Raw genomic sequence first — 16675 nt, 5'->3', positions numbered from 1 at the left:
ACTAGAAAGTAAATCATCCAAGGGACTTTCTAATTAAAAAGTGCTTCACTTTCATGGCAACACTTTCTCCTGCCTGTCACAGCCAGCCCTCCCCTGAATTCTGATCATTAAAGGGAAAAAACAAAGAATTAGTCAGCTTTTGATAAGAGTCAAACATTCCCACTATAAACCATGAGAAAAACAAGGACATTTTATAGGTCTCAGAGCAACTTTATACTTTCCTAAACACTATTTCTGCACCTCTCACTAATTGCTCATTTGCCCTGGTTTTATGGAACAGCCTGGCTCACTCCACCTTTGACAGAGAACAGCAGTGTTTCACATGCTGCACTATGCGGGTTATGCGTAGTTCTAATTTTTTTTCTTCTTTATTTCTAACTGTTGGGGTTAGCAGCCTAGGACTCAGAGCTACCTGAGGTGTAACTAAGATGCCATTAGCTTTAAATCTGTTCCCAAGTCCTGCAAGCATCCTCTCCATTTGGCTTAGGACATCACCTTGCAGATGAAGACTGCATACATGGGAACATTCTGCTTAAAATTTTTTATTTCACCAAAAACTTCCCAGGAACTCCAGAATACAAGTGCAGGGTAATGCCTCCCTCCTCTTTCTGTTGGTGTTTCAGGTTGTAAAATGTGAAGGATCCTATAGCAGAAAGAAGTGCTTAGAAATGGAAGTGAAGAGTAAACTCTGCTACTCCTTGTGGCACCGTGGGAGTGCAAATACATTCTACGGAGAGCTTGCAAATGCATCAGCACACTGGCCACGTCCTGAGGAAGGGACATTATCATGGAAAGAACCTGACCAGGAGTTACTTCAAATGGTGGCTGATGATGAAAATGTCTTTAGCCCACATCTGTTATGCAGAACTAACATCACCAGTTCTAACCTAGGATTTATTTTTACCACTTTGTAAAACAAGACAGAAACCTTCCCTCGCCTATATTCTGCCTCATTTCAGGGAAGTCATTGCAATATGGCAGTCTAAAAGGGGAATCACACACCGTCATCATTATCAGCCTATTCAGAAAACCTTTGCTGAATCTTTCAGATCTGCGCATCGCCTTTGATGCCGCTAGCTGTGAGATTTTTGATGACATATCCGCAGTCTCTAGTGAAGGTGGATGCTGCTGCTGCCTCCGGCCCTTCCTTATGGAAGTCTCTGATCTATTTAACTTAAATACTTCTGCTGCACACCTATGATGGTATCTGATCATCGCAGAAGGTAACTTTGCAAAGTTGCGTACCTACCCAATAACCCACCAGGCTACAGTACTCAACAGGATGCATCAGGACTCTTCTATTCAATACAGACAGAAACACACTTAGAGAGCTAGGGATTGAAAAGGCGATTTTGTGAATCTGATTTCAACCAGGTTTTCATCTGTCTGATTTTCACCCATCAAGCTGGAGCTGGTTGTACATAAGAATGAATATGCTGTTCCCTAATGGAGGCTGGATTGACTTGCTGCTCTCTAACTGGAGATCATGCCAGATAACCTGGCACTGAAATGGAGAAAATGTGGAAACACTGAAATAGCAAGTGAAGACTGCATCAGCCGCTGGGACTACACAAACCACACCAGGTAGCTTTAGTTTAGTCTGTATAATGGAGTGCTCCCAGATGCTAAGAAGTCCCTCATGGACAGGCATGACTTTCCCCTGAGTTTTAAGACTTGCTATGATTTAATTCCATGCCTTCGCCTCCTTGGCACAAAACCACACCAGAAGCACGAGATGACTGCACCAAAGCCAGCGCCGTGCAGAACACTGCCATCTCATCCACTGGCAGCTCATCCCCTGCAGCAGCGCTCCGGCCGCTGTACTGTCCACCGGCGGATTCCCAAAGGGATCGCAAGGTGCTAGCTTTTTTCCAAATGAGCTCAGAGGGTCTTATGCCTTTTTGTTTAGGATATTGTGTGATTAGTAACCACTGGACAAGGTGCCCAGAATATCTGGAGGTTAGCAAACCAGGTCACTAGGTGTGAAGATACTAAGAGGCTTCTCTCCCTTCCTAGTGACATTCTTATGTCAGCACCACATTCAAAAGGCTATCACAACGTTATCACATCATGGTACTGATGTCAGTGCCATGATTAAGATAGCAGAGTAATTACAAGTGTCTGCTTTAATATGCTGATTGCTTTCCAAATAAATGTTCTCCATTCCAAATGAATCCACTATGGATTAACATTTCTCCTCCTTGCTGACCGCCTAGAAAGTATTTGATTAGAAAAGCCTGATCAAAACTCTGCTTGACCATTTTTCAGCACTTCACCATTTTTCTTTTCCTCATCAGGAAGAAAAGTGTATCCATTAGTTAACCTTTTCAAACACATTCTTTTTGTAGTCTAATTCAAAGAAGGATTATAAAAAAATCGTCAGGCTTGGCAGGTGAATAGCTTTTTGTGAGCGCAGGGAACAAGCATTCATATATCAGAACATCAGCATGGGGAGATAAGGGTAGCTGTATACGTGCACGCTTATCTGAATGCGAGATCAGTACTGTGAAACCAGCATAAACACCAAGGACAGAATCCATATATTGATGTAATTCTTAGTGGTACTAGTGCATTTGTGTGAATTTGCAATTCAATAAAGCTTATTCCTTAAAAAGAAAACAAGAAGTTAAGGATATAATTCAAGGTCTATTGAGATCAACGGGAATTTTTTCCATTGCATTTGTATATAACTCCCTCTCCTTCCCTCCCAACATGTCTACTAGAATATTAAGAAAGAAATTACCTGGAATTTGTTTGTAGTCTTTTTAAACAGACCAAGAAATTCTGAATTCTCTTAGTCTGCTTTCTAACCCAGCAAATCCAAAGCTCTCCTTTCTTCCATGGGTAACATTTCACGTATTTTAATCCACATTAGTTTCATACTAAATAAAGTCAGTGAAAATACTACAAATGCATGTGGGTGACAAATAAACTGATGCACGAAACATAACTTTGAATCTCCTGACTTTTATGCAATTAAAATATCAACTTAATTGTTGGATCTGTGTAGCTTCTCTCATTTTAATATGTAAATCAGTCTCTATTACTCTATAGCTCAAAGAATGTGTTACTCGGCTTACTTGATTAGGCTGGGAATTGCTGGTCCTGCTGTCACTATGTTTACACTTTAGTGACAAGTTTGCACATCAAATTCACATAATGCAATGTCATCAACTTACTCATCAAATATAAACTTCTTAAATACAGCCGCTGCTCTAGAATATTGGAACAGTCTTATTTTACTTCATTTACAGCCCCAAAATAATCAGAGTAAGCGAAAAGAAAAATTGGGAACAGAAGGAGAAAACAGTATTTCCCAGGAAAAACAGCTTCCCACAGAGACACGTGGATAAACCAGAAAAACAGCCTGTGCAAAAAGTTATGCTTTGGATTTGGAATTTTAGTTGTATGTTCCCCCTTTAAAATGTGGAATGAGCAGACATACTTTATTTCTCAGTCTCTACACATTCACCCCACCTCATTTGGGATTCAGCGTTAAGGAGTCCATATTTATTCTGTGAAGGCAGTCAGATTTCAGCTCCCGGCCACGTATGCTTACCTGGAAATTGAAATGAGGACTCCAGAAAAAAACAGTAAATTCAGTAATTTTTTCCCATTATGAACCTGTCATAACAAGAACACCGCCATCTTGGACAGTATTGAGAGGGAAAGTGTAAATAAGTTCAGTATTTTCCCATTCCTATCATCTTTCCTGAAACTAATAAATATCCCCAACCAAGGCGACATTCCCCTTGCCAGCAGAAGGCTTTTCAAGACGCTCATGGTAACCTCGATACCCCTTGCAAAGTTCCTCGACTAGATTTCCTCTACTCTCTACTGCTCACAAAGGCATCAAGCTTTAATTTCCAGGAGAAACAATACATTGACAAGATGCAGAGCAGAGATCTGAGGCTCTCCCCTGCCGGAGCACTCTACCACGCTGGCAGGCTGGTTTTTTTCATGTCAGGGAAATCGTGTCGGCCTGAATTTGAGACATCAGCACGAGCCTTTCTTCCCAATCCTGCTGATGAATGAAAGAGCATTTTCAATTGTGTACATCCAGAGGCCTTATGGCACATCGGTCCTAATCAAAAGCTGCTCTGTGATGCAAACTGCTGTAAGAGGCAGCTCATATCACAACGCCGCAGAATCCAAAGGGCAGCTGCAGATAATACTGCATTTCCTTCCCTTCAGGAGAAATGCTGGTCTGGAGAGATCTAGCAGGAGCATCCTGACTGCTACACAGCCACTAAGAAGGCAACAACCAAACGACGAGGGCTTGACTCAAATACCCAAGCAGGAAAACACAACTGCTAAAGTTTACGAAGACCCATAAAAGCTCAACAGTCTGTTGGCTTGTCTCCAGGTGATAAAGAAATCATCAGCACAGAGGGATACAGAAGAACCAGAGGGTTGTAGAAGAACTACAGCCATGAAGGGTACTATCTGCAATGTGGCAGTTTCTGTACAGTACAAATCTGATGGTGTTTTATAGGGATTTGGTGGGTGGGAAGGGGTTAAAACACGGGGGAGAAAGGTTTCAGGTCCTTCTGTTGCTCATTGATTTCTCTCCTTGTAAAGGCTGTGAACTTCCCCTAGTTATAAATGAAGCAGCACAGCTACTTCTGGGGGTTACTCCTGGTAGTGAGAACAATTCTTTCTAATGGTCACTTCGTGTTTCACTCAGCTATTGATTGATTAGAAACCCAAGTCAGTAGGCTTAAAAATACTGTTTCTATCACCAGTTCTCTCAAAAGCCACATATAGAGTAAGCCAGGAGGAGACAGAATACTCCCTGTCTTGATTTATCTGGTCCCAGAATACCTCTAACCTTGCTATCTGCCTATTCTGTATCACCTGTAATGACATCAGCTATCTCTAACCTTCCCATCTACCTCAGCAAAGGTGACCTCTTCCTTCCCAGATGTAACACCATGTCTTTAGTGCATCAGCACTGAATAAAGAGAACACATCCGCCTAGGAAACAAACAACCTTCTCCCCAGAAGTATTTTCTTGCAGTGCTACTCATTTCCATTACACCCAGATTCAAGGCAGGATCTCTAAGCCCAGAGACTCTTCCCTTGGGAGTCTCCTTCCTCATAGTGCTACAGAAACCACTGTAGATGTTCTCATAGTTCAGTGCTTAAATTTAGTCCCCCTCATCCCATATACTTTTTAAATTTTCTTTTCCATTTCCTTCTCCCTCCCAACTTATTTTACTATTTCTTTCTTGGTAAAGTGTCTTTATTTTCCTGGAAGCAAGGCTTCTGCTTCTACAAAGTATTTTGTAACCAACTTCTACACAGTGCCTAGTAGGAGATGCTTCAAAAAAAAAGCTCTTGTGGCAGTCACTGGAGCCCTATGCAGGTATTATGCAGGTTCACAGGCTGCCTCTTATAAAAGCAGAAATATCGAGGCCTCCAGCAACTCCACACGTGAATTGGGTGGAAAAGAGGGGCCAGGAAGAAATCCAGCAGCTCTTTTGCTCTTTGTGAAGGCTAAGTACAGTCTGGATAGGAACCTTTGACTGACACCAAGTTTTACACATTCAGTAGCTACAACTGAACTACGTTACAGGATTTATTACAAATCTCTGGCTCCCTAGACAGCAGACGGAGTCTAAAAGTCCCAGCAATGTCTCACTGGCACCTCCCATCACAGTTTCACAAGAAGCTGCAGGCTTCAGGCATCCTCGGGGGTTTGTTCGGTCAGCAACCCTCGTCTGCCCGCTCATGTCCCAGCCGTTCGCAGCGCACAGATTAAGTCGTGCTCGGGGGCAAGTCTCTCTGGTTGTTTAACAGACTCATGGCATGCTGCCATAGGCAGGGCACGCTGTTTTCAATATATTCAGTGCTGCATGACTTCATATCTGTGTTATCTCCAGAAAAACTTGGGAATCTATCTGGATGACAAATGCTGTATATGATAAAAGCAATTTTTTTTTTTTAACCAGGGAATGTTTTTTTCAGCCCTCTTGAGGTACTATACTTTCATTCAAGCCAGGAAACCTGGTTCTTTATAGGCGCCTGCTCTGACTTCAGTAGTGCAGAGCATTTACCAAAGGCCACACTGTTGCTGAATCAGAACACACAAAGGCTTCAAGGTATTTTCCCGTTGTGGCAGGGCTGCCCAAATTTTCTGACACCATTGTAATATAAAAAGGTTTTATAGACTCTGCCCACCAACCACTGTAACACTGTCAATACTGAAGTACAGGAGGTCCCAGCTTGGCTATAGTCTTTTAGGAAAACAGGTATATTTAGCAGTCCCACCTCGTTACCTGTAGTGCCGGGCTGGGACAAAGGGATATGGATGATAAGGGAGGAAATTAAAGTAAGCTCTATTTAAACTACCTGCTTATTCCCAGTCTTAATATACTATTCAGGTCCCAGACTGGTCTAAATGTCTTGCAGTAGAGAAAATAGCACCATAAAAACAATAATGATAATAACTATCTGAGAGGTGAGGGGATTGCCCCACAGAGGCACTGCTCTTCAGCTGCAGAGTCAGCACGGGAAGGCAGGAGAGCTCTGAGTGGGTCAGGCAGAGCAGCTCCCAAGGACTGCTGCTAATAACACTCATCCTGTGTGCTACTTTCCATACCGTTTGTGTTTTGCACATTAAAGCTATGCAACATGTCTGATGCAGGTAGCAGTAGGGAACGATTTCCCCCATCAAGAACATGTGGCCATCTCTGGAGTGAAAGAGGTCAGAACTTCATCCGTGCACAGCAAAACACCAGAGGCAAAGACAAGCTCTTTATAAACTTCAGAAGAAATTGGGATATACAGAAAGCAATTTATTGAAATACAGGCAGGGCACAAAGGCTGACATCCTGCTCTTACCAAAAGTTCCTTAACATCTGAAGACAGCAAATACCCTGGACCTTCACTCTGCATCCCTTTAGAAAGAAGGTTATTCCTTCAGTACAAACTGAAGGGGAACTGGCATGTTAAACATTATCAGGAGAAATGTCACCTAATGAATCCTTCCTCTGCTTTAGGGAGAGCCATTACATGACTGAAGAGTTGCCCTCTATGCACTCACCTGGCCCAACCTTGTTTGACCGGGGAGATGCTGGGAGCCATCAGCACAGAGTGAGATACGGATGCTGTGCTTGCACGTGTGCACCCACCAACAACTAAGGTCACAGAAAAATCCTTCATCAGGTGGACTCAGGTTTCATTTGCAGGTGCAGCCTTCATCATGTGTGGATTTCCTGTACACAGATGGTAGGAAGCACCAAGGCTTCCAAGCACCAACAGCTCAGCCAACTGTGGATGGAGAATGGCAACTTCTAAATTCCATCTGCTCCTTTTTTGTCGCCTTCTGTACTCAGAAACACATTCATCAGAAGCACAAGCATGCTGGGACAGTGACAAATTTTACCATCTCTGGCTTGTCACTTCAACAAGATTAGATTATTTTAATATTAATTCATTACCCAATTTAATTCCAATTAATTACATTTTTACAAGGCCCTGACATGGCAGTGATGCTGGAGACAGCCTCTGCTGAACACCAGATGTAGCATCTCTGTTAGGGTCAAACACCTGCCTTAGAGTGAGATTCCCCAGTCCTTCATCAAGGACTCCCTTTTCCTACTTTTCCCTAGCAAGGGGAAAAGGACACTGACACCATTGAGATGGATGAATAGCTTTCCTTTTTGGTGGGATTATGTTCACTTCCCAAATTCTCCATAGACAGTTGAAACCAGAGTTGATTTCCCCATCCTCCTTCCTGGTAGGGGTGCCAGCCTGTCTCTCAACAGAAAGAATATTAAAAGCACTTTTCCTCTTTCTCAGAGGGAGAGGCTGCATGAAAGAAGGGAACGCTCCACTGTACCTACAGGATAGCAATAAATCATGAAAGCTCATGGAAAATTTGCATTACTGCATTCTTTAGTCAGGAACCAGCTTCCACGGGTCATCCATTCCTACCTTCAAATATACTGCTTTTAAGATGAGAACACAAATGGAAATTATCAGCACCTGAAGCATTCTCATTTCTACCTGCGCTTTGCTACAATACACAAGACATTACTTCTGTCACTTCCCCATTAGCTGCCACCTACCTATTTGCTTGCTGAAGACCGAACCCCATCTCTAGCAGCACCAGAAAAGAAAAATCAAGAGGTCTACCAGGACCACACAAGACAAAAAAAGGAAGATCTAAACAGAAATGGCCTGGAGAGAAACAGAAAAAAACAGGAAAAGCTACAGAGCTGGAAGAAAAAAAAGCAGAAGATGCAGCCTGAAATACAAAAGGACAGGGGGAAGGTGTGAAGAATACAGGAAAGAGAAATGCAGAACTGGAAGAGATTCCAAATCTGGGCAGTGATGCCCCGCGCCACCTTTCCAAAGCTGTTACAATCTGCATCTCTGTTTCAGAGACAGGAGGACTCAGAGCCTCTCCCCAGATGGCAGCCTGACCTTGGTGCACCCTGCTCTTACACAACCCAGACCCGCGCAGCCACCGCAAGAGAAACAAACCACCCATAAAGTTACAGCCCGTTCCTGTAATGCGGCTGCCACAGATCTGCCCCATTAACAGCGCACAATCCCACGTGCAAATCTATACTTTGAAAAAGGACGACATGTGGTTATAGCTCACATTGCTCAAACCTCTCCTTTGCAATAGCCCTGGTACCCATTTTAACAGAGACTATTACGGCATAAATGAGAGGAAAGGACCACTGAACTACGTGGCAAGTTGCCAGGTTGTGCTGCAGCCTCCAGCGGTTATGCTCAAAGAGATTTAAAGTCCAGCATAACCTTGATTTTTAATAGAGTCACATTTAATGAGCTTTAACGTCCACAGTAATAATTTCCTTATTACCTATCCAGGAGTTGGAACCATGATCAGAAAAAACGTGCTGCACTCCAGCCCAATGAACGAATTTAATAATGGCCAATACATTATTATCAAAACCATCAACATCATTGTCCTTAATGCCTTTTTTTGGTTGGTATAATTATAATTCTTTGAACCTTAAGCATAATTATTGCAGATCACATAAGCTTGCTGAACACAGCAAACCTGACTGGCTAGAGGCCACCCAAATCCCTCACCTCTGCCAATAAGCCATTCAGGTTAGATGGCAAAATAGGACAATAAAATCTTACATTTACCTCTATCTGTCTAAAGGCAAAATACAAACTTACATATGACCTTTGCTGTCTTCCCAGCTTTTATCCACACTTCCCCTACTCTGTCCTTGGTTTCTCTTCATCCCATTCAACTCTGACACGAGGGACCTCCCACCTCAAAAGCTCAGGGAACTGAATTTGCCTTCTGCATGTGTCATACGAATGAGATGGATAAACAGACATATGGGTATTGCAGCTGACAGAAAGGGGTGCAAGAAAAATTCTAATTCTTGTTATTTTTGTACAGAAACAGCTCCACAAACTTCACTGAAACCTGCTTCCTTATCATGCACAATAAACCTCCCTCCCCAAGGCAGCCAATTGCACAGTGACAAGGAGAGCGGAGGGAGTTTCTGCCACATGCTCCCCATTTCACACCTTGAAAATATACTAAAATGGAAGGCATATGGCAGCCGTTCCTGTGGGCAGAGCTGTTGAGATCCTAAGAAAACAGTGCAAGCTGGATCTTCCATTTCTTATCCAGGGGGAGACAGTGTAAGTTTTCTGGCCACGTGAATCCATGTTCTTAAAGCACTCCTGGAACAGCCGTTCCATCCACACTGCGGATGCTGTGTGAGTTAAGCAGGATAGAGTCAAAGCAAAAATGGATGCAGCTCGCACGGCGTGCTTGATGTGTTGTCCCCTAACCCACCAGGAGCTCTGCCCTGTCCCAGCAAGGAGGCCAAATCTGGCACTCATCTGCCTAATCTAAAGCCAGCTCAGGCAGGCCTGCTAACCTCGCAGTCAGTGCCGTAACATCCTCAGCATCTCTTGCACATCCTAATATACACAGTCTTCATCTTCTGACCATACTGCTGAATGCTCCCACAGCAGAAAGGAGGGTTTAGGACTATTTATGGCAACGTTCCCTGTGCATGACAGTGACATGCACGCAAGTAGACAAAATACAAGAAAAAATCCAAGATCTTTCCATATAACCTGGCTTACTATACACATGCCCTGATCTTGAAAACAGTCATCCACAGGGCTCTTCCATCCTTCACTCATGGCTATTTTTCCCATTTTGTTTACATGAATCACTTCCATATGCACTTACAGGCACTCTAAAAACGTAAAGGGCCCTCCTGGGACTGTGATAAATGACACTGAAGTATTTCCCACCCTGCTAGGCTCTGCAACTGATGTTCTCTCCCATCTGAGTTGGTGACCAGAAGTCAGAATGATGGAGCATGGAACTGGGGCAAAAGGAAAAAAAGCATCACATATATGAGAGGCTGGAAACACCCTGAAACCCAGTGAGCTGTTTGTTTTCCTGTCGGAATCAAAGGCAGAAGAGAAAACAGCTTTAAAAATGCATCCCTTATGAGCTAAAGACAAACCTGGTAACATCCCAGCACAGAAGCACCTCACAAACAGCTAAAAGCAACGGCATGAAAGGCAGCAGAATAGTAATTATGAATAACAAATCACAGGAGGCATACGTGAGAAACACATTCCCCCAGAAGAAACAGTCTAATTACTGTAGATGATACCCCAGAGGTTCATTCATCAACAGCAGAGACACGGAGTTGCCCTCACCTCTTCATCCCCGCTGCCCCTGACCAGCACACTGCTGCTCCCGGGGCTCGAGGGGCACTGCCGGCCCCGTGGATCTGCAGCTTTAGATGCGCCGGGTACTCGGGGGCATAACGACAGACAAGGGCACTGGGCAGCAGCATCTGCTGCCATTTAAAAACCAGTGTGTTTCAAATTCAAACTGCAATGCAAGAACTATTGCTGAGAACTGCTCGAGTCTCACTGGGGTCTCAGACTGGAAGCTCCTGCGGGCAAAGGCAGTCTTCCTTAAACGTTCAGGAAGCGTTTAACAAACAACAGTGACAAACTGCCATTGTACCTCTAACATCCAGTCAGCTCTTCACTTTATAAACCACCCCATCTACACTTCTCACCATCATAGTTTTAAGGCTATATAGTACCATAATCCACTATGAGATGCCAGAACAAACATGTTCTTAGCAGTAATAAAGCACTATTGTTTGAGCAATGGGAAAACAAGCAACCTACTTTCACAGAATTTCGGTGTCATAACAGTGAAAGATATTTTCCTCTGTGTATATTCTTTAAACCAGGGCTCTGCCATTTTGTGGGTCTCAAGTCTTCAGCACACATGGCCTTCGAGGAAAGCTCTGCCCTCTTAGCCTCATCCGAGGGAGGATCCTGACCTCTGGACACTGCCCACATACATGCTTGCTGGAACACAACAGGTTAGCTCCACATGGACTTGCATCTCTCTTATTTTTCTCTTCTCTAACAAAAATGTTTTGAGGGCAAGGTAGATGTGAGAGAGTTACAGCAGTAAGATAGATCTCTTGGGCTCTGCAGCATGACTCGACTCTGCCTGGTCCCCTTGCAGTGCTGTAGGTGATGGGTCGCATTTTATTGATATCCTTACCTTGATTTACAGAGTCTGAGAGCATGTCTGGAGGTGCCAACTTTGGGGTTACTATACTAAAAAATCTCATTCAGGTATGTGAAGGGAAGACAGACTGTACTGGAGAAGAGCCACAGATTCTGTGAAATATATTTAGCTCAGTGAAAGATGTACTCTATTTTCATGGAGTATTGAATGTAGCTGTGATTAATGGGGCACATATACACTGATAAACAATATTAATTTGTTTTAAGCCAGGTCTGAAAAGATTTCAACCACTTGCTTCCCTGCAGCTATGAAAGTTATTTCCTGCTGTCTGTACTACCTCAAGGGCTAAACCAGCCCTGAAAGGAAGGAAATATTTCCTTTTACTCCATTGGCAGCAACCAGCCTATGAAGGCTGTTGTATTGGCATTTCATTTATCATGAGCAAATGATCTGGATTATTATTATTTATCTTTACCACCTACCCTCTGTACCAAACTGCCACAGGATTGCCACCACACATTCACTCTCTCCTGCATCAACCTAGATTTTTTCATTTTCCTTATAAGCGTTCCATCAAGCACACTGTCTGCAATGTCTCCATCTGCTTCTGCAGTCAGTTTCTCTGGCAGTACAGATGAGTAAGTGCATCTTCATGACCAGAAGCCAGCAGCCTACCTGAAATTTCTTGTTGTGACTGAAAACTCCCAACTCCTTCCAAATTCCCAGGGATGGAGCCGCCTCCTTCGAGCACCCTCACCAGCTCCCTCAGCCTTTCACACTCCTCCTGAAGCTGCTGCTGCTCCTCCTTGCGCTGCTGCTTGGCCAAGCTCGCTGGGTTCATACTGAAATGAAGAACTTTGGTTCTGCTGGGGTCATAGTCACCCTGCATGGCAGAAACAACAGAAGCAGATTGAGTAATTGATTCAACCTCCAAGTCCACCCAACCTGTACCAATCTTTGTACGAAGACAAAAAATGTTGCAGCAGAAAAAGGGACACTTATGCAGTGATAATGTTTTATTCCAACAGTTGAAGCCAGCCAAAGCCAGTATTGCTTCTCCCTCTCTTGCAACTCTCTCTTTCAAAAAACAAAAACCACCCCACAAAACACCCCACTCAACAGAGCTTGCTCCCTGGCTGACACCTCCACAGTTAAATTTAACTCCAGAAATGAAGCTTTATAGCTGCATTTTAAATCTCTTGATAGCAGCAGATTATAATGAACACACAGATACACCCTTAAACTACAGCAGGACATCCAGTACTAGCCTAATTTATTACTTGTACGAGCTGGCAATGTCCATATGACTCCAATGGTGGAGTCATTAGCAAGTTGTATCAGCTCATCCCAAGCAAGTGAACAGATATTTCATTTTGTACTTTTTTCTCAGAGGTGAGTCGTATTTATAGCAGTTTAAATAGTCAGTGAAGTCCTTAGATAACAAATTAATATTCTTTCAAAGTGAGATGAAAACACTGATGTTACATTTGTGATTTCAGAGAGACAATTTTCATATAAACTACAGGAAGCCTCACGACCATAAAAGTAGTAAAGCATGTACTAATGCTGGCTTCCATAGCACCCTGCCCAGCTGAAACCCTATAGCAGTGCCTGCATAAAAAGGCATTTTATATGGTAATATTTTTCCTTCAATTAAATCTCAGGACCTAAAGTGATTTTGTAAACATTAATTAACCCTCAAGAGCAGCATGAGGTAGGTATTATCCCAATTTTATCATTTCATTTTCATTAAAGACGTGCTAGAACTTTATGTGGGGTTTTTTTCATGCAAACCAGAGCAGAGACTGAGCAACTTCATCCTGAATTGCTGGTCATTGCTGGTAAGAGACCCCAGAAGATCCCATTCCCAAGCATCTTTTATTGAAAATACTCCATCCATATACTGTAAAAAGCACCTCTGCCCACGGCAGGGAGTGAACTGCTGAAACTCACCACCCCAGAGCCTGGCAGCAGACACAGCACTGGTTCAAAAATAGGTTTGACGAATTCATGAACAACAGCTCCGTAACTGTACCTGGTCGGGGAGGGCAGGGACGCATCCTCCAGCATCTCTGGCTGCTGGGAGAGTGCTGGGGAGCGTGGTCAAGTTTGTGGGCTCTCCCAGACGAGCATCTTCCACCACTGCAGTCAGAGATGCTCTTTCGGGCTGGATGGACCACAGGTAAGGGCCAGCTGGGCACTTTTTATGTTCATGTGTGATTGCTACATCTCACAGCTGTTCCAGTGCCCTCTTGCGGGAACCACACCGAAATTCTCCTTTAAAACCTCACGTTTCAGACATTAGCCGAGCAGAAGGCAGCTGGAAGAGGTGTGCTCACCCGCAGAGAGGCAGGTGCCCGTGAGCAGTGTCGGGGTCTGGTCCAGCGGCGCAGCCAGCAACGCGCAGGGGCTGTGGTGCTCACAGCTCCCCTGCGGTCCCCAGGGCTGGCTCCCCCTCTGCCAGCTGGCTCCCAGGGCCATGCCAGGCAGATGGGCCCCACCATGGAGAAGAAGCAGCCAAGGCTGAGGCTGGCGGGATGCCGGCAGTTAGGCAGGCAAAGGGGAACCGCAATTTAGAGCTGGGAGAAGACGTGAAGTCCAAAAGTGCTTTTGGTCAAGAGCATGGGGTCCATGCGCTGGTGAATACAAGGGTAATGCCTTCTCTCATCTACCACCAAAAATATCCTTAAAAACTGCACAACTGGAAACCTTGAATTCCAGTGTGACTGGCATGGGAAGTATCAGTGTACCTGGAAACCAACAGATGCTCTCACTGCTGTGTTTCCCAGACCAAAAAATAAAGTGGGTATGGTTGCTTCTTGTACCTGTAGTCTGAGCAACCAATATAGTGCTCCTCATGAGAAACCAGTTTAACCATATCTGTCCCTCTGGGTAGAAGAGATAGTCACTATTTCACAGTGTAAGTCAAAGTTAAAAACAAAGGGAGATCATATCTGTATGTCCCAGGCCAAGAGAGGGTGGGAGGAACCCCCTAACACAGGAGGTCACGGGAACCCCCCAAAGGGCTGCCCTGGCCCAAGGAGCTCACTCCAGAGAACTGGGAAAACTCAGACATGGAAACCTTGGGTACCCTTCCTAGCTGCTTGCATTCCCCACAGTCAGAGCACATGGTCTTCCAGTCCTCGGCCATGTACTGGGAAGGTGACGCATGTTCTCATACCACCCCAGCCTTGCAGTGTTCAGGAGACCTATGGGAACATCTGGGAGGGCAGCTCCACAGCAATGGGGCTTCGTGACCTCATTTCCATGGGGAGCTCGAGACAAACAGCCTGGACCTGACAGACAGGCCATTAGAACCAAGAGAAGAAATAATCCCACTGGCAGCCTTGGCCAAGAAAAATTTAGGAGAGAACTGAAGGACTGGGCCCACATGCAGCATCTTGGAGATGTTGAACATAGGGAGCACGAAGACAGCTCTAAACCAGCGTATTAGATATATTCTCCCCAGCAACTCACTGGCATTTACAAACCCGTTTCTGCACCCAGCTATCTAACTTTTCATGCTATTTGCATTTCAGGGTTCTTCCAGACAGGTCAGGGCACTCCTCACTCTCATGTTTGCCTTTCAAGGGAAAGGATTCAACCTCCAAGTTTGCAATGGGGTTTACGCTGGCTGGCAAAAGGATGCTCTTAAAATCAGAGCTGCGGAGCCCGCTTCTCCCTGCGCAGCGCGGTACCGCAGTATTTCTGACAAGCCGTGAAGGGCGGCTCTGGCCCTGTCTCCCTCGCCAGCTGCAGTGCCAAGGTCAGGCAGAGATCACGCCTCCTCGCCCCGGCTGCCACCACCATGCTGGCTCCAGCGCCCAGCGCAGAGATCGCCTGCGCTTTCGTACTGCACTGTCACTGCAGACGCTCACGCAAAGGCACGAGACAGCAGAAGGATCTCAGTGTGGAGGAAAGCCTTAAAAACCTGGAGACTGCTGCTCCCTTCCTGCCGAGACCGCTTTAACCCATGCTGCGCTAGTCAGTTTATTTTGCAGGTTATTTACTCTTTTAAAGCATCTCTCTGGCCTTTCTATAAAGCTCTGCCATGAAGTTGCAGTGCTTTGGCTCTTATAGCTGTTTCAACCCATTTATCCTCTCCTTTTATAACATGCCCCCTTGAAAAATCATGCTCTAAAACTCAGCTCTAGGACTTAGTCTTATTTTCAGGACTCACCAGCATTCCTGAGCATGTCACTCTGAAGCTACACTGAGACAGGTAAATCTCTTAAAAACCCACTGTGATATGAAGGCTGTGGCAGAATCCAGCTCATTTAACATTTCTGGGAGATCACTAACGTATTTGCTATGCTACTCACATTTTTGGGCTAGGGGCAGTAGCTTTCTCTTTATTCTACACAGCACACATCAAACCAGTACATTTCTCCCTACAGCTAAAATATGAGTGCTGCTGGTTCATATTATAGTAATGCCTAAAAGAAACCAAATGAGACAGGGATCCCAGTGTGCTAGGTCCTGTACAAACCCCACAAGAAACTACCACCTCAAGCCCAAAAACCAGACAGCAAAGCCTGAAGATGCGGTATGTGAGGGGACACAGTCTCCAATTTGAGACTCCTTAGCAGCACCATGGCAGAAATGAAAACACATCTTCAGAGAAGACCCTCCTCACCACCGGACTGTACTGCCACCTTACACAGCTGCACCAAGCAGAGCGTTACTTAAGTTTCTGGAAAATTTACTGACATCCTATGGACTTTGAAATAAATGCAGAAACCTTTCCATGGAAATGGTGCAGACCAGAGCCAGTTTCTGATGAAGGGGATCAGATGCGTGTGCATGTAATACCAGACAGCCAAAATGGTATCACAACTTCATTCGTTTGGAGTGTTTTTTCAAATTTCTGAAGGTTGGGAGTGACTTTGGTTGGCTCTAGGAAAAGTCGTGGCTGGAAACTGCTAAATATAACAGACAGCAAAGCAGCATTAAAATCTCAATAGCGTTTGAAGGAAATGAAACCCTAATGCTGGTAAGAAACCAGGGCCTGAAGAAAGCAAACAACCTCCTCCTGGAATCCCTTTAGCTCTGGAAAATGTAAATTGTTGTTTTTCTCTGTCAACTGTTCTTCCCCCCACAATAAATTAGTCTTACTGATCAGAATTTTGTCCTTTCAACTCTGCA

General features: G+C 44.5%; 1 protein-coding gene across 4 annotated transcripts in view; it reads right to left on the bottom strand.

The window, feature by feature from the left end:
• The window catches only part of MAD1L1 (mitotic arrest deficient 1 like 1), a 379581-nt gene that overhangs the window by 115007 nt on the left and 247899 nt on the right, over nucleotides 1–16675 (bottom strand). For 3 of the 4 annotated variants that reach the window (XM_074841020.1, XM_074841021.1, XM_074841023.1), the window contains one exon: nucleotides 12206–12413. In XM_074841020.1, the coding sequence (XP_074697121.1) occupies nucleotides 12206–12413 (208 nt within the window). Of the gene's footprint in view, nucleotides 1–11203; nucleotides 11362–12205; nucleotides 12414–16675 lie in introns of those variants that run through there. The other variant, XM_074841022.1, reaches the window with a different exon arrangement.

Source organism: Strix aluco, chromosome 15, assembly GCF_031877795.1.
Source record: "Strix aluco isolate bStrAlu1 chromosome 15, bStrAlu1.hap1, whole genome shotgun sequence".
NCBI lineage: Eukaryota > Metazoa > Chordata > Aves > Strigiformes > Strigidae > Strix > Strix aluco.
This window is presented reverse-complemented; position numbering and strand designations above follow the sequence as displayed.